Source organism: Rhinoraja longicauda, chromosome 36 (assembly GCF_053455715.1).
Source record: "Rhinoraja longicauda isolate Sanriku21f chromosome 36, sRhiLon1.1, whole genome shotgun sequence".
Classification (NCBI taxonomy): Eukaryota; Metazoa; Chordata; class Chondrichthyes; order Rajiformes; family Arhynchobatidae; genus Rhinoraja; species Rhinoraja longicauda.
In genome coordinates, this window is record NC_135988.1 from 11,680,964 (window position 1) to 11,708,329 (window position 27,366).

Here is a 27,366-nt window from a genome sequence, read left to right on the forward strand (position 1 = left end):
TCTTTTTTTGAATCAATGTCCCTTCTACACCATGTGCTACATCTTTGCTGATAAGCCGATTACATGGAACGTGTTACTCTGTTGGTCAACACAAAATGGAGTAAGCACAGTAGCCGCGGGGCTCCAAAACCTTCTGGAACTCCATGTCCTCCACAAAAGATTGTGGTATCCGCATCAACATTGTTACCTGATCTGCCCGGAGGGTTCTTAGCACGTTAACGCCTCTACTTCCTTTGAAGACTTAAGAAGTTTGGCGTGTCCCAGCAACTCTCACCAACTTCTGCAGATGCGCCGCAGAAAGCATTTTGTCGGGATGCTCCACAGCACGGTTTTGGGAACTACGCCAGCCAAGTAATATAATAAAGCCAATATCCACACCCATGCCAAGGTCATAAGAATAGGAGTAGAATTAGGCCATTTGGCCCATCAAGTCTCCTCCGCCATTGAATCATGGCTGATTTATCTCTCCCTCCTAACCCCATTCTCCTGCCTTCCCCCCCCCCCCCCCCATAACCTCTGACAGCCGTTCTGGAGGGCAGCACTGCTTGTTTACACCCATGTTCTCCTCACCTGTAGCTGGTTATGTTTGCTGGGTCTGAAGGTGAGGTGGTGTGGGTCTGGATGTCAGCAGAGTGGGCTGGCTGGCGAGCACACTGGGCAGTGGAGGACTCATCGGGGAGACGGGTTCTTCCGAGGTTGTGGTCAACGTTTCGTCTGGTCTCTCCCAGGGTGAAGCCTGAGAAGGGAACTCAGGGAGTCGGACGGGCAGTGCCACGGAGCGGCCGCCGCGAATGCTCGGACCCTGCGCCCAGTCTCTGCAGTAGCATGATCGTTGTGAACGACAAGGTGGGAGCGTATGTGGCGTCAGCCGGGGTTCAGTGGGAAACACGATCCCATCTATCTCTGAGTCACTTCTGCGCTTTCTCATTCAAAAGAAGGGTCTCGACCTCGAAAGGTCTCCCATTCCTTCTCTCCTGAGATGCTGCCTGACCCGCTGAGTTACTCCGGCATTTTGTGAATAAATACCTTTGATAGTACTTTTCGTTCAGTTCAGTTTAGAGATGCAGCGCGGAAACAGGCCCTTCAGCCCACCGAGTCCGTGCCAACCATCGATCGCCCGTTCACACACTAGTCTAGTTCAGAAATACAGTGTGGAAACACCCCCTTTGGCCCATCCAGTCCACGCCGACCGTCAATCGCCCGTTCTCGTCACTAGTCTAGTTCAGAAATACAGTGTGGAAACAGACCCTTCGGCTCACACCCAGTCCGTGCTGACCAGCGATCACCATGCACAAACACTACCCTACACACACTCAGGACAATTTTACATTCATACCATTTATACCAAGCCAATTTAACCCTACAAACCTGTACGTGGGCGGAAACCGAAGATCTCGGAGAAATCCCACACAGGTCACGGGAGAACGTACAAACTCCGTACAGACAGCACCCGTAGTTAGAATCGAACCCGTGTCTCTGGCGCTGTAAAGCAGCAGCTCTACCGCATGTCGGCTTTCAGACATAAATTCCGTCTGCTATTTCAAGCGTCTATTAAATATTCCACTGTTTTGAGTTTTGTGTACTTTAACATAGATAGAGCACGGAATCAGGCCCTTCGGCCCACCGAGTCTGCGCCGACCAGCGATCCCCGCACACTGACATTATGTTTTCAAGGGAGAGTTGGATTTATCACTTGGGTCTAAAGGAATCAAGGGATATGGGGAGAAAACAGGAACAGGGGACTGATTTTAGATGATCAGCCGCGATCATATTGAATGGCGGTGCTGGCTCAAAGGGCCGAATGGCCTACTCCTGCACCTATTTTTCAGTGTTTCTATGATTCTATCCTACACACACTAGGGACAATTTGCAATTATACCGAGCCAATGTGTACGTTGTACGTTGGTCTACAGTTATTGTCACGTGAAACGAGATACAGTGAAAAGCTTTGTTTGTGTCAGTCAAACTATACCATGCATGCGTACAATCACCCCATACACAAGGACAACAGGTGCTGCCAATGGAAAAATACCAGACAGCAGAATATAGTGTTACAGCGTTATGGCATTACAGTAATAGGAAAAGGGCAGATTAAATCAAGAACGTGTCTGCCATGAGGCCGACTACTAGTTTATGAGAGAGTCACTCAGTAGTCTGACGATGGGACATTTTGGATGATTTCTTCCCCAGTCTCCACGGATAAGATTTTTTCTTCAAACAACCTGGAGTGGATTATCGCACGAGTAGAAACCTGTTCACTTTAGACTTTAGGGACACAGCGTTGATACAGGTCCCTCAGCCCAACCGGCGATCACATTGTACACGGACACTATCCTACACACACTAGGGACAATTTACAACTCGCCGAAGCCAATTAACCTGCAAGCTAGTGCGTCTTTGGAGTGTGGGAGGAAACCAGAGCTCCCGGAGAAAGCCCACGCGGTCACGGGGAGAAGGTACAAACTCGGTACGGACAGCGCCCGCAGTCAGGATCGAACCCGGGTCTCTGGCGCTGTGAAGCAGCGACTCTCCCGCTACACCACCGTGCCGCCCCGAGGTTTGCAGCTCCCCTGATTGGGAGACAAACTTTGCAGAGGCCTCCATATCCTGTGTCGCCTGCTTTTTGTTTCTGTACAGGGATGAGAGAGATAAATATTTGCACCAGAATAGGCGGCGCGGGTAGAGTTGCTGCCTTACAGCGAATGCAGCGCCGGAGACCCGGGTTTGATCCCGACTACTGTATGCTGTCTGTACGGAGTTTGTACGTTCTCCCCGTGACCTGCGTGGGTTTTCTCCGAGATCTTCGGTTTCCTCCCACACTCCAAAGACGTACAGGTTTGTAGGTTAATTGGCTTGGTAAATGTAAAAAATTGTTCCTGGTGGGTGTAGGACAGTGTTAATGTGCGGGGAATCGCTGGTCGGCGCGGACCCGGTGGGCCGAAAGGGCCTGTTTCCGCGCTGTATCTTCAAACTAAACTAAGCTAAAGAATACTGACTGGAGTATGTGTCCTTGTGTCCAGATTCCCGAACCTCGCAACGTGGAGCCGACACTGATTCAGGGGGAGCGTGCTTGGAGATGAAGGCCCCTGCGACATGTGATGGATGTGGCACCTACAGGGCCTCCTCCCATCGAATAAACCAAGCCGATAGCCAAGTGAGTGTCTCTGGCTGCTTATCTCCGGCCTTTCGTCCTTCATTGCATCCTCTCCCGAACATAGAGCCATCGTGTCGTAGAGCACGGAGACAATCCCAACTTGCCCACGCCGACCAACAGGCCAACGAAACCTACAATAGACACAAAAATACTGGAGTAACTCAACGGGACAGGCAGCATCTCTGGAGAGAAGGAATGGGTGACGTCTCGGGCCGAGGACCCTTCTTCCCAAAGATAATAGAGCAGAGCAAGATAGACCACTCGACCCTAAACACCGTAATATGTCATGGGTGCCATTTTAGCACGCAGAAACTTGCAGAAACATTTTTTTTTTTTAAAATAGCAAAAATCTGTGAGTTGATAGATGAGATATATTCTGCATTTTATGGTATCATCGCACATACTGTTCCCCAAAACACTGATTACACTGTGAGAGGCAGAGCGAACAGTGGGGTTTTGCTTACTAAAATGGCGGACGTTACGCTCCTTTAACAATAGACAATAGTGCAGGAGTAGGCCATTCGGCCCTTCGAGCCAGCACCGCCATTCAATGTGATCATGGCTGATCAATCTCATTCAGTATCCCGTTCCTGCTTTCTCCGCATACCCCCTGACTCCGCTATCCTTCAGAACTCTATCTAGCTCTCTCTTGAATGTATTCAGAGAATACAAACCTAGTCGCTCCAGTCTTTCAACATATGACAGTTCCGCCATTCCTGGAATTAACCTAGTAAACCTACGCTGCACGCCCTCAATAGCAAGAATATCCTTCCTCAAATTTGGAAACCAAAACTGCACACAGTACTCCAGGTGCGGTCTCACTAGGGCCCTGTACAACTGCAGAAAGACCTCTTTGCTCCTATACTCAACTCCTCTTGTTATGAAGGCCAACTTCCATTGGCTTTCTTCACTGCCTGCTGTACCTGCATGCTTCCTTTCAGTGACTGATGCACTAGGACACCCAGATCTCGTTGTACGTCCCCTTTTCCTAACTTGACACCATTCAGATAATAATCTGCCTTCCTATTCTTACCACCAAAGTGGATAACCTCACACTTATCTACATTAAACTGCATCTGCCATGCATCCGCCCACTCACACAACCTGTCCAAGTCACCCTGCACCACCTCATAGCAACCTCTTTGCGTACTACACTTCAGTATAGGCGATTTCAACGGAGTGGTTCATCTTGCTCCTCTAGTATCTTTACTTCTTCCTCCCCATACATGCCAACTAAACTTAGTTTAGTTTTGTTTATTATTGTCACGTGTACTGAGGTAAAATAAAACAGTGAGAAGCTTTTGTTAGCTTGCTATCCAGTCAAAGAAAAGACTGAACAACAATACAATCAAGCTGTCCACAGTGCGTGGACGAAGATTCACCATTTAGTGCAAGATATAACATCGAAGTCTGATTAAGATCCAATTGAAGATAGTTTAAAGGTCTCCAATGAGGTAGATGGGAGGTCTGGCTGATGAGGGGACACTTCAGTTCCCTGATAACAACAGGCGTAGCGTTGTAGAGTTGCTGCCTTACAGCGCCAGAACCCCGGGTTCGATCCTGACTACGGCTGCATGTCAGTACGGAGTTTGTACGTTCTCCCCGTGACCTGCGGTGGGTTTTCTCCGAGATCTTCGGTTTCCTCCCACACTCCAAAGACGTACAGGTTTGTAGGTTAATTGGCTTGTTGTAAATGTAAAATTGTCCCTAGTGCATGAAGGGAAGTGTTACTGTGCGGGGATCGCCGGTCGGTGCGGGCTCGATGGGCCGAAGGTCCTGTTTCCGCGCTGTATCCTAAACTAAAACTCAACTGGGAAGAAACTGTTCCCGAATCTGTAGGTATACGTTTTCAAACTTCTGTACCTCTCGCCTGATGGAGAGGGAAGACGAGGGAGTGTCCGGGATGAGACTGATCCTTGATTCTGCTGGTGGCCTTGCCGAGGCAGCGTGAAGTGTAGATGGAGTCGGTGAAAGGGCGGCTGGTTTGTGTGATGGTCTGGGCTGCATCACAACTCTCTGCAGCAAGATTAGCAAAGGTGGAGTTGGACATAGAAATACTAAAGAGGTCAAATCAAAAGGTCCAGAGATAACATGCCCAAGGGAAATAACTAGTACAGTGGCATCAAAGGGTCCTTGTGTCTTAGTCTTCAAGTGTAGGGTTGTGAATGAGATATGAAAAGGATGATTCTGGGCTAATTTAGATACAGGATAATATAAACTTATGGCATTTGGTTCTTTCAAAAATGAATTGAATAAACTTTTTATTTACCAATTAGGAAGATAATTTTTCCCGTTTTCTTTAAGAGATACAGTGTAAAAACAGGCCCACCGGGTCCGTGCCGACCAGCGATCCCCGCTCATTAACACTATCCCATACCCACTAGGGACAAGTTTTACATTTACCCAGCCAATTAGCCTACAAACCCGTATGTCTTTGGAGTAGTGCGAGGAAACCGAAGCACCCGGGAGGAAAACCCACGCAGGTCACGGGGAGAGGAACGTACAAACTCCGTACAGACAGCGCCCGTAGTCGGGATCGAACCCAGGTCTCCGGCGCTGCAAGCGCTGTAAGGCAGCAACTCTACCGCTGCGCCACCGTGCCGCTAACATGGTGGTGGGTCTGACGAATGAGCTACCAGAGGAATTATTTGTGGCAGGCACGATAACAATATTTAGTAGACCATTAGACCAAGTGGACCCGACCCGTTGGGCCCAAACCTCTCCTGCATTGGTGCACCACCCCCCCCTCCCCCCCCCCCCCTCTCTCCTGTCTCCTCAACCCCCTTCTCCCCCACTCCCCCCTTCCCTCCCTCCTCCCCTCCCCCTCCCCCTCCTTTCAAACTTTAAAATGTGAATAACTTAAAAAATATAAGACCGATTTTCAATAAAACTACTTACATTATCACTAAAGTGACAATGGTGAGTAAGGTCGGGCCTAAATTGTCGCGCTATCGTGTACGGTTTTGGCTGAAATTCAGTCACAAACAAGATAACAAACGAGAGTTTTAGTATATAGATTTGGACAGGTAGATGGTTTAGAGGGACTAGGCAGGTGGCACTAGTGTAGATGGGGCATCTTGCGTGGGCAAGTTGGGCCGAAAGGCCTGTTTCCATGTTGTACGACTCGATGACTATAAAGATTTAACAAATTAGTGATAAAGAAAGAAACCGCAGATACCGGAATCTTCAGCAAAACACAAAGTGCCGAGGAATTCAGCAGGTCAAGTAGCATCTGTGGGGGGGGGGGGGGATAGACAGGTGACATTTTGGTCGGGATTCTTCTGCTGTGAGTGTAAAAAAAAATGTTTTTTTTGTTTGTGCTACGTTTAATTGATGCAATTATAAAGGACACTTCACCTGGGGTACCATGTACGCTTTTAGCCTCGTTGCCTACGTCAGGATGCACTTGGCACAGAGAGAGTGTAGCAAAGATTCGCAAAACTGATTCCCAGGATGGTACGTTTGCATGATGAGAGATTAATGAGGCCAAGCGTATTATTCTCTAGAGTTCAGTTAACGTGAGTGGTGATCTCATTGAATCATGCAGAACTCTTATGCGGTTCAACAGGGAATATCTGTCTCTGAGGAGTTACCATGGTTAACAATCTCAAAATACAAGGAGCTTTCTTCACAAATGGCGGTAGCGAAATACTGGGAGTTTTAGTTTTAGAGACACAGCATGGAAACATAGAAACATAGAAAATAGGTGCAGGAGTAGGCCATTCTGCCCTTCGAGCCTGTACGCACCGCCATTCAATATGATCATGGCTGATCATCCAGCTCAGTAACCTGTACCTGCCTTCTCTCCATACCCCCTGATCCCCTTTAGCCACAAGGGCCACATCTAACTCCCTCTTAAATATAGCCAATGAACTGGCCTCAACTACCTTCTGTGGCAGAGAATTCCACAGACTCACCACTCTCTGTGTGAAGAAATGTTTTCTCATCTCGGCCCTTCGGCCCACCGAGTCCACGTCGACCAGCCGATCCCCGCACACTAACACTATCCCACACAATAGGGACAATTTCCATTTACACCAAGCCTATTATCCTACAAATCTGCGGTTGGTAAATCTGCTGAGAGGTAGTTAGTTGGGATTCAGTTTTTGACCCATTAAGCCTTTGCGGATCTTTCATGGAGCTGCCCAATTGATCCCTTTGGCCAAAGCCCAATAAATGGTTTCTCATTCACTATTTCTCATTCACTATTTGTACAACTCGCTTGTCCTGTCACCACATCTGCTGCCAACGCTCCCTTGGGCAGTGTTATCCCAGCTCACAGCAGCTTTCTACATGGGTGGCACGGCGGTTGAGTTGCTCCCTTACAGCGCCAGAGACCCGGGTTCGATCCTGACTACGGGTGCTGTCTGTACGGAGTTTGTATGTTCTTCCTGGGGTTTTTTCTGGGTGCTCCGGTTTCCTCCCACATTCCAATGAAGTACAGGTTTGTAGCTTAACTGGCGTCGGTAACGTTGTAAAATTGTCCCCAGTGTGTAGGATAGTGCTAGTGTCCGGGGATCGCTGGGCGACGCGGACTCATTGGGCCGAAGGGCCTGTTTCCGCGCTGTATTTTTAAAGCCTAAATCCTTCCAATAATATTTATTCCATTTGCAATCACGTGAGAGCATTCTCGGCGCACACAACCAACTTGTCAGCCGTTTCCACGGCAACTGTAAATTGGGTAGGGTTGCAAATCTCGGGTTTTCTTGTCTGCCTGTGCGTTTTCTCGTGGTATCGGGCAAATCTAATGGATTAGAATGTTGCAATGGGGATTTTTGAAAGAAATAGGATGCATCTTTTAAAGTCTGTGTGAGCAATCCCATTATATTCCAGGAACAGAGGTTAAGAGGCAGTTTAGTTTAGTTGGGAGAAACAGCGCAGAAACAGGCCCACCAGGTCCATGCTGACCAACGATCCCCGCACACTACTACTTTCTTACACACACGAGGGACAATTTACATTTATGCCAAGCCAATTAACCTACAAACCTGCACGTCTTTGGAGTGTGGGAGGAAACCGAAGATCTCGGAGAAAGCCCACACAGATCACGGGGAGAACGTACAAACTCCGTACAGACGGCGCCCGTAGTCGGGATCGAACCCGGGTCTCTGGTGCTGTGAGCCTCGTCGTGTTCAATGGAGACGCTTAAAATTACCAGGTGAAACTGTTTCCGGTGGTTGCAAACAGCAACTCTCAAAATATCTAGAGGTAACATAGCAAGTTGTGATCTAGGATAGCACGATCCAAATAGATAGCAGAAGGGTGGCACAGTAGCCCAGCTCCTCCAGTTTCAGGATAGACACAAAATGCTGGAGTAACTCAGCGGGTCAGGCAGCATCTCTGGAGAGAAGGAATGGGTGACGTTTCAGGTCGAGACCCTTCTTCAGACAGTTTCATCCCAGCTGTTATCAGGCAACTGAACCTTCGTACCAACAACTAGAGAGCAGTCCTGAGCTACTATCTACCTCATTGGAGATCCTCGAACTATCTTTGATTGGACTTTACCGGACTTTATCTTGCACTAAACGTTATTTATGTTATGCCCTTCATCGTGTGTGTGTACACTGTGGACGGCTCGAATGTAATCATGTATTGTCTTCCTGCTGACTGGGAGGCACGTAACAAATTTGAGGAAGGATATTCTTGCTATTGAGGGCGTGCAGCGTAGGTTTACTAGGTTAATTCCCGGAATGGCAGGACTGTCCTATGTTGAAAGACTGGAGCGACTAGGCTTGTATACACTGGAATTTAGAAGGATGAGAGGGGATCTTATCGAAACATATAAGATTATTAAGGGGTTGGACATGTTAGAGGCAGGAAACATGTTCCCAATGTTGGGGGAGTCCAGAACCAGGGGCCACAGTTTAAGAATAAGGGGTAGGCCATTTAGAACAGAGATGAGGAAAAACTTTTTTAGTCAGAGAGTTGTGAATCTGTGGAATTCTCTGCCTCAGAGGGCAGTGGAGGCCAATTCTCTGAATACATTCAAGAGAGAGCTAGATAGAGCTCTTAAGGATAGCGGAGTCAGGGGGTATGGGGAGAAAGCAGGAACGGGGTACTGATTGAGAATGATCAGCCATGATCACATTGAATGACGGTGCTGGCTCGAAGGGCCGAATGGCCTACTCCTGCACCTATTGTCTATTGTCTATAAAAGCTTTTCACTGTACGTCGGTGCATGTGACATTAAATTTAACTAAACTAAACAGCTGGTAGAACCGCTGCCACCAGAGACCCGGGTTCAAGTCTGCCCTCGGGTGCTGCCTGTGTGGAGTTTGCACGTTCTCCCCGTGACTGTGTGGGTTTCCCTTTGGGTGCTCCGGTTTCCTCCCACATCTCAAAGATGCGTGGGTTTATAGGTTAATTGGTCTTTACATAAAAACACCCCTGGTGTGCAGGGAGTGAGGGAGAGGGCAGGGTAACATTGAGCTTGTGTGAATCGATGGTTGGCGTGGACTTGGTGGGCCGAAGGTCCTGCATCCATGCTGTATCACTGAAGTAAACTAAACTAGATTAAACTGAGAAAGGGAATTGAATAAACTTTGGATGAAAAACTATTTACTGGAGTCCCTCCACAAATCTGGAAAAGGGGATCATCGGGTTCCTGTGCGGTACCTTCTATGATTCTGTGTTCTGTATTTTCAGAGACCATTTGCAAGTCCACCCGTCAGCTATCATTCCTCGTTTCCAAGGCAAACATCAGAGCACTGCAGTGACAACAGTAATGGGAGGGGCAGTCCCTCAGAATACTCGGCAAGCCGCAGCAGAGAGGGTATGGCGGTAGAAATTATATTGTTGAACTGGAATCTATAATGCGCCCAGTCTTTGAACAAGGGGATTGGATGGTGTTGTCCATTTTGTGTGTGTGTGTGTGTGTTTGTGCATGTGTGTGTTTGTGCGTTTGTGTGTGTGTGTGTGTGTGCGTGCGTGTGTGTGTTTGTGTGTGTGTGTTTGTGCATGTGTGTGTTTGTGCGTGTGTGTGTTTGTGTGCGTGTGCGCGCGTGTGTATCCAACTCAAACCCATACCTGAAACACAGGTGATGTGGATATGGCTGTTGGGGGAGGGGGGTAAGAAGCAGATTTTCCAAACCAAACTAACTCTGCATTGAAGAACACAAAGTGCTGGATTAACTCAGCGGGTCAGGCAGCATCTCTGGAGAACACGGATTGGAGACGTTTCAGTTCAGGATCCTTCTTCAGACTGATTATGGGGCGGCGGGGGGGGGAAGAAAGGTGGGAGAGAGGTGAAGCATGGTAGGTGGACACAGGCTAGGGGGGTTTTAGATAGACAGATGGTTGGAGCAAAGGTGCTTCATTGCAGGTGCGAGTCAGACGGACTGAAGAGTGAAATTGTGAAGTCAGAGGAAGGAATGTAGGAGGTGGGGGAGGGAGAAATCAGTGCAAGTGGGGCAGAGGAGTGGGGGGGGGGTGGGGTGGGTGGTGTGGAGGAGAAAGGGGAAGGGGAGGGGGGGATTTGTTAGAGGTTGCCTTACATTGGAGAATGCATTGTTCATACCGTTGGGTTGAACTCTGCAGTGAACTAGCAACTGGTCAATTGATGCAAGGTGTTAGATTGTAAAGGTAAACAATAATATTGTTTATTATTAACGAGTGGTGTAGTGATGATGTCACTGGACTATTAATCCAACAGAGAGAGAGAGAGGCAAACCTAACCATGATAGCTTGGGGAATTAAAATTGGTTAATCAATAAGGAGAATGAGAAACACTGATATCCGTAATTATACCGGAGGGCGGCACAGTTGCACAGCAGTAGAATTGCTGCCTTTCAGCGCCAGAGACCTGGGTTTGACCCTGACTGCGGGCGCTGTCTGTACGGAGTTTGTACCTTCTTCCCGTGACCAAGTGGGTTTTCTCCGGGTGCTCTGGTTTCCTCCCACACTCCAAAGACAAGCATGTTTTATACGATAATTGGCACTGGTAAAAGATTGTAAGTTGTCCCTCGTGTGTAGGATAGTGTTAGTATAGGGTGTGATCGCTGGTCGGCGTGGATTTAGATTTAGATTTTAGATTTTTTAGATTTAGAGACACAGCGCGGAAACAGGCCCTTCGGCCCACCGGGTCCGCGCCGCCCAGCGATCCCCGCACATTCACACTATCCTACACACACTAGGGACAATTTTTTTATTTTTTAAACATTTGCCCAGCCAATTAACCTACATACCTGTACGTCTTTGGAGTGTGGGAGGAAACCGAAGATCTCGGAGAAAACCCACGCAGGTCACGGGGAGAACGTACAAACTCCGTACAGACGGCGCCCGTAGTCAGGATCGAACCTGAGTCTCTGGCGCTGCATTCGCTGTAAGGCAGCAACTCTACCGCTGCGCCACCGTGCCGCCCAATTTGATTTGGTGTGCCGAAGGCCCTGTTTCCGCGCCAAATCTCTCGGGTCTAAAGTCTAGAGTAATGGTGGCCATGAAACCAATTGATTATCCAAACCTACCTTAATTAATCGGGAAAGGAGACCAGCCTTGCTCATCAATCTGGATAACATTAGGCTCCAGACTTACAGCATCGTGGATTTTTAACTGCATGCTGAAATGGGTCAAGGCATTGAGTTCAGGGATGAAGAACAAATAACTGGCAAAGACTCCACCATATCATGAATGGATTGGAACGTAGATGAAGGATTGTGTTGAATCAGCACTGCGGTATTATATCATGTATCGTTGGGCAGTGCATTGAACATATTTATTCCATTACAAAAGTGTAGAATTATTCAGTCTGACAGCCAGGGATTTCCTTTTGCTTAGAAGTGCCAAGTGAACTGATTCATCTGTTTTGTAACAATTTGGGACATATGAAATAATCCTTGGAATCTGGGCCATTTCTCCCAAACGCCACATGCTTTCCATCCGTTTGCCTCTATCCTTCTTTGTTTTCCTGTCTAAGAAATTGGTGTCCCCCACAAAACCACCCTGTATATGTGGCCCCTGAGAAGTATGAGTTTAGTTTATTGTCACGTGTACCGAGGTACAGTGAAAAGCTTTGGTCGCGTGCTAACCAGGCAGCAGAAAGACAATGCATGATTGCAATCGGGCCAACCCGCAGTGTGCCGATACACGATAAAGGCAATAGGCAATAGGCAGGAGGAGGCCATTCGGCCCTTCGAGCCAGCACCACCATTCAATGTGATCATGGCTGATCATTCACAATCAGTACCCCGTTCCTGCCTTCTCCCCATACCCCCTGACTCCGCTATCATTAAGAGCTCCATCTAGCTCTCTCTTGAAAGCATCCAGAGAATTGGCCTCCACTGCCTTCTGCGGCAGAGAATTCCACGGATTTCCAACTCTCTGACTGAAAAAGTTTTTCCTCATCTCCGTTCTAAATGGCCTACCCCTTATTCTTAAACTGTGGCCCCTTGTTTCAGTTATCTGGTTTATCTTCAAGCCAATTTGTTGTGCAAAGCCACTGAGACGGGATGGGGTTTTTTTCCTGCATGTGTTTGTGAGTGTGGGAGGCCAGAGCTACGTCATTAGCAAAATCAAGATCTTCCAGTGTTGAGAAGAGAGTCCATCGTATTCCTCTTGCATGATCTTCGGTTGTCTGACGCATCACCCAGTCAATAGCAATATTGAAGAGTAGCGCTGACATCACACACCGTTGTCGAACTCCTGTCTTCACAGGGGTAGGCCATTTAGAACGGAGATGAGGAAGAACTTTTTCAGTCAGAGAGTGGTGAAGGTGTGGAATTCTCTGCCTCAGAAGGCAGTGGAGGCCAGTTCGTTGGATGCTTTCAAGAGAGAGCTGGATAGAGCTCCTAAGGATAGCGGAGTGAGGGGGTATGGGGAGAAGGCAGGAACGGGGTACTGATTGAGAGTGATCAGCCATGATCGCATTGAATGGCGGTGCTGGCTCGAAGGGCTGAATGGCCTACTCCTGCACCTATTGTCTATTGTCTATTCACCTGGAATGTGTGGTTACTGTCCCCTACTCTGCAAGAGAAGTTGGCGTAGAAGCTCTTAATTACTTCGACTATGTGCTGTGGGATCCCTTACATTCGTAATATGCCCCAGATGCTGTCAAAAGCTTTCTCAAAATCATCAAATCAACGAAGGTTCTCCACTCCTGTCTGTTCTGGGCTAGTTTCTGGACACTACCCCAGGTCAATTCCATAGTTTTCATTTCCTCCTCTGCAGTTCAACGCCACTGTGGTTTCGGGTCTCCCTCTCTTCCTTTTCTCATCTGGTGTCCAGTGCATGGCCACGCTGTGCAATGTTCTATAACATTACGCAGGGCAAATATCTGGTCAATGCATCCCCTCCCACCACGAAATCCTGCCTGCTCTTTCCTGAGCTGCTTCTGAGGTACATTGTATTATATCCTTTGCCAGAATCTTGCCTGGAATTGATAGAAGAGTGATCCCTCTCCAATTGTTACACTCTCTTAAGTTGCCTTTCTTTGGTCTCCTAATGATGACTCCTTCTGACCAGTCATCAGGTATCTCCTTTCTTTCCCAAATAGCTGTGAAAAATGGTACAAATACTTCGGCTGCAAGTTCTGGGTACGCCTTAAACAGCTCTGCATTGAGGTTTTCCACTTTTAAGGAACTTAATGGCTATAACAATTTCCTCCTCAGTTGGTGATTCATTGCTAATATCTACGTCATCCTCTGCTTGTTGGGTGTTAGCCTCTATTATGGGCGGTGTTCTATCTAATACTTCATTAAAGTGTTCCACCCAGCGGGCTTCTTCTTCTGTTTCTGTTAGGAGTCGGCCCTTTTTGTCTACAATTGGTGTCTCAGTGGTTCGACGATGTTTGCCACAGATTATTTTGGTTGTATTGTAGACCTTCCCTTGCTCTCCTTTCTTATTTGCATCTTCTGCTTGGTTGGCTAGATAGACAATAGACAATAGGTGCAGGAGGAGGCCATTCGGCCCTTCGAGCCAGCACCGCCATTCAATGTGATCATGGCTGATCATTCTCAATCAGTACCCCGTTCCTGCCTTCTCCCCATATCCCCTGACTCCGCTATCCTTAAGAGCTCTATCTAGCTCTCTCTTGAATGTATTCAGAGAATTGGCCTCCACCTGATCTTCCAGGTACGCCCGTTTGTCAGCTCTGGCTTTCCTCTGAACTGCTTTCTTTGCTTCTTTCATTTTCTCCTATGTTTAATGGTTTGCCATGTGTCTTCCGTTATAGACAATAGACAATAGACAATAGGTGCAGGAGTAGGCCATTCAGCCCTTCGAGCCAGCACCGCCATTCAATGCGATCATGGCTGATCACTCTCAATCAGTACCCCGTTCCTGCCTTCTCCCCATACCCCCTGACTCCGCCATCCTTAAGAGCTCAATCCAGCTCTCTCTTGAATGCATTCAGAGAATTGGCCTCCACTGCCTTCTGAGGCAGAGAATTCCACACCTTCACCACTCTCTGACTGAAAAAGTTCTTCCTCATCTCCGTTCTAAATGGCCTACCCCTTATTCTTAAACTGTGGCCCCTTGTTCTGGACTCCCCCAACATTGGGAACATGTTTCCTGCCTCTAATGTGTCCAATCCCCTAATTATCTTATATGTTTCAATAAGATCCCCCCTCATCCTTCTAAATTCCAGTGTATACAAGCCTAATTGCTCCAGCCTTTCAACATACGACAGTCCCGCCATTCCGGGAATCAACCTAGTGAACCTACGCTGCACGCCCTCCATAGCAAGAATTATCCATTCCTTCTTTATTTTCTGCTTTATCCCCAGGCAGGCTTCGCTGGTTTTCACATAAGCTATTTTGGTTTGTTCCCACACGGTATTAATATTAATATTATTTACATTTGGCTCTGTGTGATCATCCATATCTACTAGTGCCTGAAACCCGTTCCTTAATTGTAGCACAAAATAACTTTTCACTTTTGGGTCATGTAGTTTCTCAACGACAAACTGTTGCCTGCTTGTCTTTTCGCTCCCGGTTTTCCTCAGTTTGACTTTGAGAACAGCCAGGACCAGGTGATGGTCACTACCAACATCAGCTCCTCGTTTAACCTTAACATCAAGTACTGAGCGCCTTCCTGCCTTCTCCCCATACCCCCTGACTCCGCTATCCTTAAGAGCTCTATCTGGCTCTCTCTTGAAAGCATCCAGAGAATTGGCCTCCACTGCCTTCTGCGGCAGAGAATTCCACAGATTTACAACCCTCTGACTGAAAAAGTTTTTCCTCGTCTCCGTTCTAAACGGCCTACCCCTTATTCTTAAACTGTGGCCCCTGGTTCTGGACTCCCCCCAACATTGGGAACAGAGAATAACGTGAATGACATTCAGTGCAAGGTCAAGCCAGTGAAGTCCGATCAAAGATAGTCCGAGGGTCTCCAACGAGGTGGATATTAGCTCAGGTCTGCTCTCAGGTAGTTGGTAAGGTTCTTCAGTTGCCTGATAGCAGCTGGAAAGAAACTGACCGGTGAATCTGGAGGTGTGCGTTTTTGCGGTGGTGGTGGGCTGCAGTATGTGGTGAAGATACTCCCACGGCGTAGTTAGATTGGGAGCTCCAGGATTTAGATTTAGCAAAGTGGAACAGCAATACTTTTTCAAGTGGAGGTGGAGCATGACGGAGCGGAACCTGTTGGCGGTGGTGTTATCATGCAAGTGCTATCTTCTTGATTGAACATTGTTTCATCTCTTAATGGAATGCGTTTCAAAAAATATTCTTTCTACCTTCATTGATTTACATTTTCTCTGTCACCTTTGTCACCTAATGTCATTCCCAGCTTCTTACCATAGCAACACAGAGAACCTTGTGATTTATGCAGTATCTGCGCCAGCTACTATTTTTGTAATGTAGTTAAATATCCAGAGGTGATTTACAGGCATGTCGTTGGCAACCCATTATAATGCAGAGATAGAGACTAGAAGGGTTGGTGAAGTATTGAGTATAAAGGCAGGGTGGTTTATTTAATTTAGTTTATAGTTGCATGCACCAAGGTATGGAGAAAAGCTTTTGCTGCGTGTTATCCAGTCAGCGGAAAGACAATACTTAAGGATAGCGGAGTCAGGGGGTATGGGGAGAAAGCAGGAACGGGGTACTGATTGAGAATGATCAGCCATGATCACATTGAATGGCGGTGCTGGCTCGAAGGGCCGAATGGCCTCCTCCTGCACCTATTGTCTATTGTCTATTACTTGATTACAATCAAGCCGTCCACTGTGTACAGATACAGGATAAAAGAACGACGTTTAAAGCACGATAAAGTCCTGTAAAGACCGATTAAAGATAGTTCAAAGGTCTCCAAAGAGGTAGATGGTAGCTCAAGACCACTCTCTAGTTGGTGGTAGGACGGTTCAGTTGCCTGATAACAGCTGGGAAGAAACTGTCCCTGAATCTGGAGGTGTGAGTTTCTGTATCCCAAGCCCGATGGGAGAGGGGAGAAGAGGGAGTGACCGGGGTGTGACTCGTCCTTGATTGTGCTGCTGGCCTTGCCGCGGCAGCGTGAGGTGTAAATGGCGTCAATGGAAGGGAGGTTGGTTTGCGTGATGGGCTGGGCTGCGTCCACAATCTGCTGCAGCTCCTTGCGGTCTTGGATGGAGCTGAATCTCGGAGGTCCGTGCGAGGAGAGGGAGTGGTCCCGGTGAGACTCGCTCCTCGATCATGCTGTTGACCTTGCCGAGGCAGCGTGAAGTGTAGATGGAGTCAATGGGAGGCAGGTCGGGAGGGATTCCACAGCTTGGGGCCTTAGCAATTGCGAAAAACAGTTGACCGTGTGAGTCCCATAAACACTGGGGCAATGAAGGAGCTGGAATTGGAGGGAAATGGAGACAGTGCGCGGTTTGTGGGAGGTTTGGCTGTGGAAGGATATGAAGCCTCAGGAAGGAATGCTAGGTTTAATGCATCAGAGGGCTCGGACTGGCTGTGAGTCAGTGAATAGCATTTAGTGTGAGTCAGAGCAAGGACCCCAGGGTTTTGTCTGCTCAGAGAATCCTTGCCTGCCAAACTAGACCAGATCAGCCTGGATAAGGTCATAAGTGATAGGAGCAGAATTAGGCCATTCGGCCCATCAAGTCTCCAGAGATGCTGCCTGGCCCGCTGAGTTACTCCAGCACTCTGTGTCTATCTTCGGGTATAAACCAGCATCTGCAGTTCCTTTCTACACATCCTGTTCAATCATGGCTGATCTATCTGAATCAGTCTGAAGAAGGGTCTCGACCCGAAACGTCACCCATTCCTTCTCTCCCGAGATGCTGCCTGACCTGCTGAGTTACTCCAGCATTTTGTGAATAAATGGCTGATCTATCTCTCCCTCCCAACCCCATTCTCCTGCCTTCTCCCCATAACCCACGACACCCGTACAAATTAATCAAGAATCTATTTATCTCTGGATAAAGGAGATGATCATACAATGGCCAGCTATCAGCCTATTCACGTTTACACGCCACTCAGTACTAATTAGACACCGTGGACCTAATTCTCGAGCTCCAAGCAAACCATTTTTGAAGTGAAAGGCAACCCCGGTGATATTTGGCCCAATTTCATCAAGTACCCGGTGGCACGATGGCGCAGCGGTAGAGTTGCTGCCTTACAGCGCCAGAGACCCGGGTTCCATCCTAACTACGGGTGCTGTCTGTGCGGAGTTTGTACGTTCTCCCCGTGACCTGCGTGGGCTTTCCCCGAGATCGTCGGTTTCCTCCCACGCTCCAAAGACGTGCAGGTTTGCAGGTTAATTGCCTCGTTGTAAATGTAAGAAAACAATTGTCCCTTGTGTGTGTATGCTGGGTAATGTTAGATAACCGCAGGGACTTGGTGGGCTGAAGGGCTTGTGTCCACGCTGTATCTCAAAACAAAACGAAACTAACATACTCGTCATACTCTTGATCTTTCATAGTCCTACGAAAGAACTGCCCGTAATTGATAAGTTGCAGGAAGCTAAAAGCATGGCAGCTAATGGTTGAGTGAAGGAAGTCACGGACTCACGACAGGGTGGGTTGAATTCAGCTTAGAAACATAGGAACCTGGCCTTTACATCAAAGTGTCCCAATTGGTTTTACCTGCTGACCCCAAAAGGCAGCTGCAAATTTGTCTCGCCAAAAATATCGAGTGAACTGGAGCAGCTCGGTGGCGCAGCGGTAGAGTTGCTGCCTTACAGCACCAGAGATTCGGGTTCAATCCTGACCACGGGTGCTGTCTGTACGAGGTTTCGTACATTCTCGCTGTGACCGCTGGGGTCTCCTGTTTCCTCCCACGTTCCAAAGACGTGAAGGTTCGTCGGTTCATTGGCTTCTGTAAATTGTGGCTGGCGTGCGCTGTAGATGGACCTGGCGCGGACTCGGTGGGCCGAAGGGCCTGTGTCTCCACGCTGCGGTCTCTAAACTGAACTAACGTCCATCCTTCTCGTTACCAGGCAACCAGTACTCTGAAGGAGCAGAGATGAAAAACCACAAAAGGAAGTTGCGTCTCGGAGAGGACCATGATGCCAACTTGCCCAAGCAGCCGCGGATGGCGCCTAACGCCAGCACCAAGCTGGGAAACGGCCACACGCGATCTCCACAGGGCACAGAGCGACAGGGTAGGAACGAAGCGGCAATGTCGGGGCAGGAAGAACCCAAGGGGATGGAGGAGATGGGGCGAGGAGCCAGTAGCCAGTCCAAGGCTTCGCAGCATGAAGATCAGTTTGGAGGAAATTTGGGCGCCCAGGAAAATCCGACAAAGCATTATCACAATGGCAAAGGGGAATCAAAATCGAGTTGCTCCAGATTGGCTCCGGCCTCTCTGGCAAGCGATGGCAAGGCGTCCCTCCATAAAATCCCAACACCATTCCAGGATCATCTGGAGGACCTGGGCAGGTCACCGTTGCTGTTCCCTGCGCATTCCGTTAACACGTCAAGCAGCGGGAACTGGAGGGACGCCAGCAGACTGTATCCCGGGAAAGAAGGCCAAAAGATGGACGTCCAAAAAGGGCCGTCGCAATCCTCAGTCGATTACCAAGGCTCTCACGGCGCAAAGTTCAAATCGAAAGAGTGGTCGGGCATGGCGAGCCGTTCAGATTGCACCGACCTGCCCGCCCACAAGGAGGGCCATGCCACCGACGCACTTTGCAGAGTGTCAAGTCCCGACAACAGCCAGAAGTTCTGCTTTCAACACCCTTCACCCAAAGCCAACAACCCTGACGCATCAAAGAAGACTTTGGCGTTGAACAAGAGGGCTCCGTCTCCTTTGTACAATGGGACTGGGGTTGTGGAGGCAGCCTGGCACCCCTTCTACTCTGCACCCACGTCCGGCGAAATTTCAGGGCCTCAGCTAGTTTCTTACGTGACCAAGGGCGCAGGATCAAGCACTTACTCACATTTGCACCCTCATTTCCCCCACTTCCTCGGTGGCAGCTTGCCAGTAGGGCACCAGTCCTCCCTCTCATCTCTGCTGGCCCTCAATCCTCAGCTGGACATGGCGTACAGCACCAGCCTTGGACCGCTAGCCTCCGCCTACAGTTGCTACCATCCAAAACATCTCCAGGCATCCAACCAGGCCCAGTTGTCGGCAGCCTACGGGCACCTCAACTTCTACCCTGCAATGTGGCAGAATGTGAACATTGACATGCACTCAGGGGCAAGGCTGCCAGCTGTACATCAGGGTTATGTGAATGGGGAGCCCGCTTACAACATGGTGAGTACCGCCCGATCCTTGCACACCCTGACCGCTGAGCGAGCGCTTTAACCACATTTAACAGGGATTAATGGAGCAAAGTACAGGTGCTCCTCAGCTCACGATGGGGTTTACGTTCCAAGAAACCCATCGCAAACCGAAGATATCGTAAGTCGAAATGCATTTAATACACGCGATCACGTGGCCGGAAGCGAGTTGCGGCTCGCTAAGGGGTCGCTGCCGTTTGCACCATCGTAACGTCAAAGCATCGTAAGGCGGGGAGCGTCTGTGGTACCGGTTGGCGCAGCGGTAGAGTTGCTGCCTCACAGCGCTGGAGGCCCGGGTTTGTTTCTGATGGTGGGCCCTGTCTGGACGGAGTTTGTACGTTCTCCCTGTGACCGTGTGGGCTTTCTCCGGGTGCTCCGGTTTCCTCCCACACTCCAAAGTGGGAGGAAAAGTGCAGGGTTGTAGGTTTATTGGCTTCGGTAAACGTGTAATCTTGTCCGCAGTGCGTCGGATAGTATTAGTGGGTGATCACTGGTTAGCACGGACTTGGTGGGCTGAAGGACCCTTGTTCACGCCCTATGCCCAAAGTCAAGATAAGGTGAAATAAGGTTTCAGTTTGAACTCAATTTTATGACCAAAATATGTGAATCCAGGGTGAGGTTGAAGAGTAAGATTACAGGACTGCCTTGTGGAAGCCATCGAGGAGTTGTTTGAGGACACAAGATGGAATCCTGAACAAAGCATAAGGTGATGGAGGAACTTGGACAACACACTGGGTTCAGCTGGTTGAGTTGCTGCCTCACAGCACCAGAGATCCAGGTTCGATCCTGACCTCGGCTGCTGTCTCTGTGGAGTTTATCTGTTCTCCCGGTGACCGCACAGGTTTCCTTTAGGTACTCCACTTTCCTCCCACATCCCAAAGATGAGCGGGTTCGTCCATAAGTTGATAAGTGATAGGAGAAGAATTAGCTCATTTGGCCCATTGAGTCTACTCCGCCATTCAGTCATGGCTGACCCGTCTCTCCCTCTCAACCCCATTCTCCTGCCTTCTCCCCATAACCCCTGACACCCGTAACTAATGTCGATAAACCGGCCTCTGTAAATTCCCCCTAATGTGAAGGGAGACATATGTGGGATGACATAGAGCTAGTGATCGGCATGGACTCTGTGAGACAAAGGGCCATCTTCCTTGCAGGTTCTCTAAACTAAATCAAACTCGGCAGGTTAAGCAGCATCTGTGGAGGGAATAGGCAGGTGATGTTTTGAGTCGGGACCCTTCTTCAGACTGAGTGGTACACAATAGAATAGAGGTTGGGGTAGTTAGAGGGGTTTTGTCCCAGTCAGTTGGAAGAAGGGCCCTGACCTGAAGAATTGCCTGTCCATCCCCTCCACAGATGCTGCCTGACCCGCAGAGTTTCTCCAGCGCTTTGTGCTTTGCGCAAGAGATTTGGTGGATTGTTTCCACGTGTTAGAATTCTGAAGGAAAATGTAAAATGTACTTTCAAGGGAATTAGATGAATATTATTCCCAGTTCTCTTGTCATTTCAAGATTAAAGAAAGAACACATAATTGTATCGTGTGCTTCATAACCTAGGGATATCACCTTCACTGTTTTATTGTAGGGAAGTATCTAGTATCTAGTGTACTTTTGCAGCAAGCTTCCACAAAAAGCAAAGATAAATAACTGCATATCCCTTTAGCCCCGTGAGCTTGCTAATTTGTTGGACAGGACTCCCTCTTTGGTCTTGAGATGATGCAGCAAGATCTTTTGCATCAATAGACAATAGACAATAGGTGCAGGAGGAGGCCATTCAGCCCTTCGAGCCAGCACCGCCATTCAATGTGATCATGGCTGATCATTCTCAATCAGTACCCCCGTTCCTGCCTTCTCCCCATACCCCCTGACTCCGCTATCCTTGAGAGCTCTATCCAGCTCTCTCTTGAATGCATTCAGAGAATTGGCCTCCACTGCCTTCTGAGGCAGAGAATTCCACAGATTCACAACTCTCTGACTGAAAAAGTTTTTCCTCATCTCCGTTCTAAATGGCCTACCCCTTATTCTTAAACTGTGGCCCCTGGTTCCGGACTCCCCCAACATTGGGAACATGTTTCCTGCCTCTAACGTGTCCAACCCCTTAATAATCTTATACGTTTCGATAAGATCTTCTCTCATCCTTCTAAATTCCAGTGTATACAAGCAGATGCAGGTTAGATTACACCAGTTTCTATCTGCATTCTCCAACCAATTATCCTGGAGTTTAGACACCAAGTGCTGGAGTAACGCAGCGGGCCAGGTAGCATCTCCGGAGAAAAGGATGGGCGATGTTTCAGGCTGGAACCCCTTCTTCAGACTGAACCCTTCACTGCATAATTTCAGGCCCTTCAGACGGTTTTCGATCTGAAGAAAGGTTCCGACTTCTGACTTGAAACGTGTCGCATCTTTTTCTCCAGAGATGCTGCCTGGCCCGCTGAGTTGCTCCAGCACTCTGTGTTTATAGCCAGCATCTGCAGTTCTTTCCTACAATAGACAATAGACAATAGACAATAGGTGCAGGAGGAGGCCATTCAGCCCTTCGAGCCAGCACCGCCATTCAATGCGATCATGGCTGATCACTCTCAATCAGTACCCCGTTCCTGCCTTCTCCCCATACCCCCTCACTCCGCTATCCTTAAGAGCTCTATCCAGCTCTCTCTTGAAAGCATCCAACGAACTGGCCTCCACTGCCTTCTGAGGCAGAGAATTCCACACCTTCACCACTCTCTGACTGAAAAAGTTCTTCCTCATCTCTGTTCTAAATGGCCTACCCCTTATTCTTAAACTGTGGCCCCTTGTTCTGGACTCCCCCAACATTGGGAACATGTTTCCTGCCTCTAATGTGTCCAATCCCCTAATTATCTTATATGTTTCAATAAGATCCCCCCTCATCCTTCTAAATTCCAGTGTATACAAGCCCAATCGCTCCAGCCTTTCAACATACGACAGTCCCGCCATTCCATGAATTAACCTAGTGAACCTACGCTGCACGCCCTCTATAGCAAGAATATCCTTCCTCAAATCCTGTAGTTTAGTTTAATTTAGTTTGGAGACACAGCGTGGATACAGGTTTCCTCGGCCCACCGAGACCAACGCTTCCCCCATGCACCAGTTCCATGCCACACATTAGGGACACTTTACAGAAGCCAATTAACCTACAAACCTACAGGTCTTTAAAATGTGGGAGGAAACCGGAGCAACTGGAGGAAACCCACGCGGTTACGGAGAACGTACAGACTCTGTCCAACTGTACCAAAAATGTATCTGGGCTCTCTGTTATGTAAGCTACAAATGGTTGTGATTGTCTTAATTTGTTGGACAGGGCACCATGTTTAGTCTTCAAATTACGCAGTGGGATCTTTTCTTCGCTCTCCTTCTATCTCTTGCTATGAGATAGTGGTGGCTGATGAAGGGGGAGAGTGGGGACTCAGTATTGGGCTGTGAGAATGGTACAGGTCGGCCCATCCAGTCTACTCCGCCATTCAATCATGGCTGATCTATCTCTCCCTCCTCACCCCATTCTCCTGCCTTCTCCCCATCAGCCCTGACACCCGCACTAATCAACAACCTGTCTATCTCTGCCATGAATATGTCCAATGACTGCCTCCACAGCCTTCTGTGGCAAAGAATTCCACAGATTCATCACCCTCTGACTGAATAAATTCCTCCTCATCTCCTTCCTAAAAGAACGTCCTTCAATTCTGAGGCTGTGACCTCCAGTCCTAGACTCGCCCACTAGTTGAAACATCCTCTCCACATCCGCTATCTATCCCAGCTTTTCACTGTTCTGTACGTTCCGATAAGGTTTCCCCCTCATTCTTCCAAACTCCAGCGAGTGTAGGACCAGTGCCGACAAAAACGCTCATCATATTTTAACCTGCTCATTCCTTTGATGATTCTTGTAAACCTCCTCTGGACTCTCTCCAGAGCCAGCACGTCCTTCCTCAGATACGGTGCCCAAAGTTGCTCGCAATTTCTCCAAACGCGGCCCGACCAGCGCCTCGTAGAGCCTCAGCATTACATCCTGTTTTTGTACACAAGCACCCTTCGAAATAAATGCTGGCAACGCTAGTGTCGAGGCATTTAATGTGAAGCCAGAGGCAGCCAGAGGAGGCAGAAGGGATTAGACGAGCATCAAAAACATTGCCCGTCTCCGTCTATCCCTCTCCTCCACAGCTGCAGAAACCCTCATCCACGCCTTCATCACCTCCCGTCTGGACTACTGCAACAGCCTCCTCTATGGCGCACCCTCAAAAATCATCAATAAACTTCAATACATTCAAAACTCCGCTGCCAGTCTACTCACACACACCTCGATCCGTGACCATATCACCCCCGTCCTTTATAAACTCCACTGGCTCCCCATCCCCCAGAGAATCCAGTACAAAATCCTCCTCATAACCTACAAAGCCCTCCATAACCTGGCCCCATCCTACCTGACCGACCTCCTCCACAGGCACACTCCCACCTGCACCCTCCGCTCTGCTGCTGCCAATCTCCTATCCCCCCCACATCCGGACTAAACTCAGATCCTGGGGGGACAGGGCTTTCTCCATCGCTGCTCCCACCCTATGGAACTCACTACCCCAAACCGTTAGAGACTCCTCCACACTCACCACATTCAAAACATCGCTGAAGTCTCACCTGTTCAGTACTGCCTTCAACCACTGAAGGTCACCTCACCTTCTGTCTCCTTTCTCTGTTCATTTATTTATTTACTTATTTATCTATTTATTAATTTCCCTATGTTCTCAAAATCTCTGTAAAGCGTCTTTGAGTATATGAAAAGCGCTATATAAATAAAATGTATTATTATTATTATTATTATTGATCGGGTTAGGTTGAAAACGATAGGAGACTGGAGCAAATGAGTCGTCAGCCTCGAAAGCTGGGAAGATGAAATGTTGTGCACGGTTGTTATTTAGCGCTAGGCAGCAAAAGGCAGCAGGGAATCATTGCTTTGAAAGAGACTCTGGGGTACCTTCTCAAATCTATTATTCATGACCTGCCTGCTGCCTTTTTTCCTGTTCCGCAAGGCTAATGTGCATCAATCGTCTGTGTTCAACAGGGCTTTCCCAACCCATGGTCTTTCCACCAGTCTCATAAAAAAGTTGCCAACGACCAAGCAGAACTGGGTCAGTATTCCAGCGTAGCCAACGCCAAGGATCTGGCGGGAGGGAAAGCAAACTCCACTTATGTTTACAACGGGTACGTATGATTCAGTTGAAGGAGCCGCTTGCCATTGCATGAACCCTGCCCAGCTGATACACTGCCTGCCTCCACCCTTCCCCTCGTAGGGCGTGGGGTCAGTGACATGATTTGGGGCAGTGGCCAACACTTAAGAGCTTTCAGTAATTGAGTTGTGTGCCAAGTCAACTGGACAGCTCATTAAACACTCTTAATTAATGTTCCTTGCTATTGGCCATCTGTTAAAGAGGAGACTGAACTGACTTGTACAAGGTTTATAGACAATAGACAACAGGTGCAGGAGTAGGCCATTCGGCCATTCGAGCCAGCACCACCATTCAATGTGATCGTGGCTGATCATTCTCAATCAGTACCCCGTTCCTGCCTTCTCCCCATACCCCCTGACTCCGCTATCCTTAAGAGCTCTATCTAGCTCTCTCTTGAATGCATTCAGAGAATTGGCCTCCACTGCCTTCTGAGGCAGAGAATTCAACAGATTTACAACTCTCTGACTGAAAAGGTTTTTCCTCGGCTCTGTTCTAAATGGCCTACCCCTTATTCTTAAACTGTGGCCCCTTGTTCTGGACTCCCCCAACATTGGGAACATGTTTCCTGCCTCTAACGTGTCCGACCCTGTCATCGTTTGTCATCGTGCTGCGCACCGTAACTCCGCGCATTAACCACGGGCTGCTCTTCTTACCTCCTAGAGATGTCAACGGCGCCAGGATGTACGGGGATTTCGTGCACCCTTTTCCGCATGGCCCGGGGAAAGTCGAGGTGCAAAATGTTTCATGTTCCAAGGCCGGCCTGTACCCGAGGCCAGAGGTGCAGCTGTACAAAGAGGTGGCCTTCAAACAGGACCTGGAAACCGACGGGCCGGCCGAGGCAGAGGCACGGGACGGGAAGCCGCTCTCCCTGGTCGTGAGGAGCGAGCAGAAGGCCAGACCTGGAGAACCATCTCTGGCATCTCCAAATCTCAGGCCAGCGCCCGGCAGCAAAGAACCACCCACTTCTTCTTCTCCTTCGGGCTTCACATTGCTGAACCACTCTCCAGATTTCCCCAGGAAGACGGGGCCTGCCGCCGCCCAACACCAGCAGGTCATCGTTGACGAGAACCAAAGGGGCCTAACGTTGGAGGCGACCTCCTTGTACCCAGCTTCGAACGGCGGCATCGGCCTCCAACATTCTCCATTTCACCGACCACCGAGAGAGGCTGGGGCGAAGGTAAAGGACCACTACCAACGTCCAATACCAAGGGCCTCCCGTTCATTCAAAGGGCGGACAAGAATGCCCTTCGAGACTTGAGCCGTGGGCACTTTGAGCGGACACACGATGTGCCCAAGGTCTTAGCCTTACCTCTCCCGCTTGTTACACCCCGCCGAGGCACACCACCCCAGCCAACTCCCCTCAACAATGCCGACGTCTACGTCCCCCTGACGCGGCTAGAATTCCAACGCTGGTTCCCAGGGATATTGCAAACAAGGATTTCGGTGGCAATTCCAACGCGGACCAACCGGAATCTGAGAAAGCAAATCACGTTTTTGGGATCCACGCCAAGGTTCCTGTTCACTACCAGATTCCTTCTACGCCTGGAATGCCTCCCAGCGTCCGAGAAGCAGGTTGCAGTTGCACTGCCGATGGAACTGGATGGGAGGAACCATGCAGGCGGCTTACTCCACGACCGCTTGTACCGACAGCAGCATCAGGAGAAAGACTACAATCCTTACCATAAAGAGCATTGGTCAAACTCGCCAAGCCCTCCTGCCCAGCAGTCCAGGTTTGGCTCAGTATGGTTATAATTTGTCTCCCTTGAAAGGTACAGTAAACGGCAAAGGCGCCTTGCAGGAAACTGGCGCTGCTGATTTCTACACACCCAAAAGTACAAGGCCACGAGGGTGGTGACCCTTGTGCCGTGAAAACGGCCAGCGAGAGCCAGACTTTGTGAGGGAAGAGCAGGGGCAGCAAGGTGAGCCGGGACTCGACTTCGCCGAAGGTGCCCGGTGGCCAACTGCTCTCCGGTGAAGGTGAACGCAAGCCCCTCGTTGCAATCCAGCCCGCACGGCCACCACACCAAGCTAAAGAAGGCTTGGCTCACGCGCCATTCGGAGCAGGACACACGGCGAGAAAGCGGGCTCGACGGGGCGGATCCGGGGCCCGCCCTCCCCAGGGCCAAGGGGCGGTGCCAGCGCCGGTCGGGCGGCCCCCGAGCCCGCCCGAGGGGAGCGCGGGGGTCCCGGCGACCAAGAGAAGCTGCGAGGGCGATCGCGGAGAGCCGGCGGAGAGCCCGGCACTGGCTCAGGGCAAGGCGGGAAGCCAAGCTCACCAACCAGTGCAAGGTAGCCCCAGACTCCGGGGAAGATGCGGAGAAGAGCAAGGCATGGGAGGAGGGAGGAGGATCTGAGGAG

The 27,366-nt window shown here is 49.3% G+C and overlaps 2 protein-coding genes across 3 annotated transcripts in view; both read left to right on the top strand.

Moving 5' to 3' along the window:
* The first annotated feature begins 726 nt into the window (after positions 1-726).
* LOC144610310 (uncharacterized) lies at positions 727-27,158 on the top strand. 2 transcript variants are annotated; one of them, XM_078428914.1, is made up of 6 exons: positions 727-846; positions 3,021-3,154; positions 9,800-9,926; positions 18,497-19,755; positions 24,843-24,982; positions 25,669-27,158. In XM_078428914.1, exons 2-6 carry the CDS (start codon positions 3,077-3,079, stop codon positions 26,264-26,266), a joined length of 2,202 nt encoding a protein of 733 aa, XP_078285040.1. In that variant the 5' UTR covers positions 727-846; positions 3,021-3,076; the 3' UTR covers positions 26,267-27,158. The 2 variants fall into 2 exon arrangements, with proteins under 2 accessions (XP_078285040.1, XP_078285042.1); XM_078428916.1 differs by lacking the exons at positions 727-846; positions 9,800-9,926 and having other exon boundaries at positions 3,019-3,154.
* Positions 26,599-27,366, top strand: part of LOC144610285 (putative JmjC domain-containing histone demethylation protein 2C) — a 50,952-nt gene continuing 50,184 nt past the window's right edge. Inside the window, exons 1-2 of the mRNA XM_078428874.1 lie at positions 26,599-26,748; positions 27,015-27,297. Of these exons, the coding sequence (XP_078285000.1) occupies positions 26,599-26,748; positions 27,015-27,297 (433 nt within the window). The remainder of the gene's footprint in view (positions 26,749-27,014; positions 27,298-27,366) is intronic.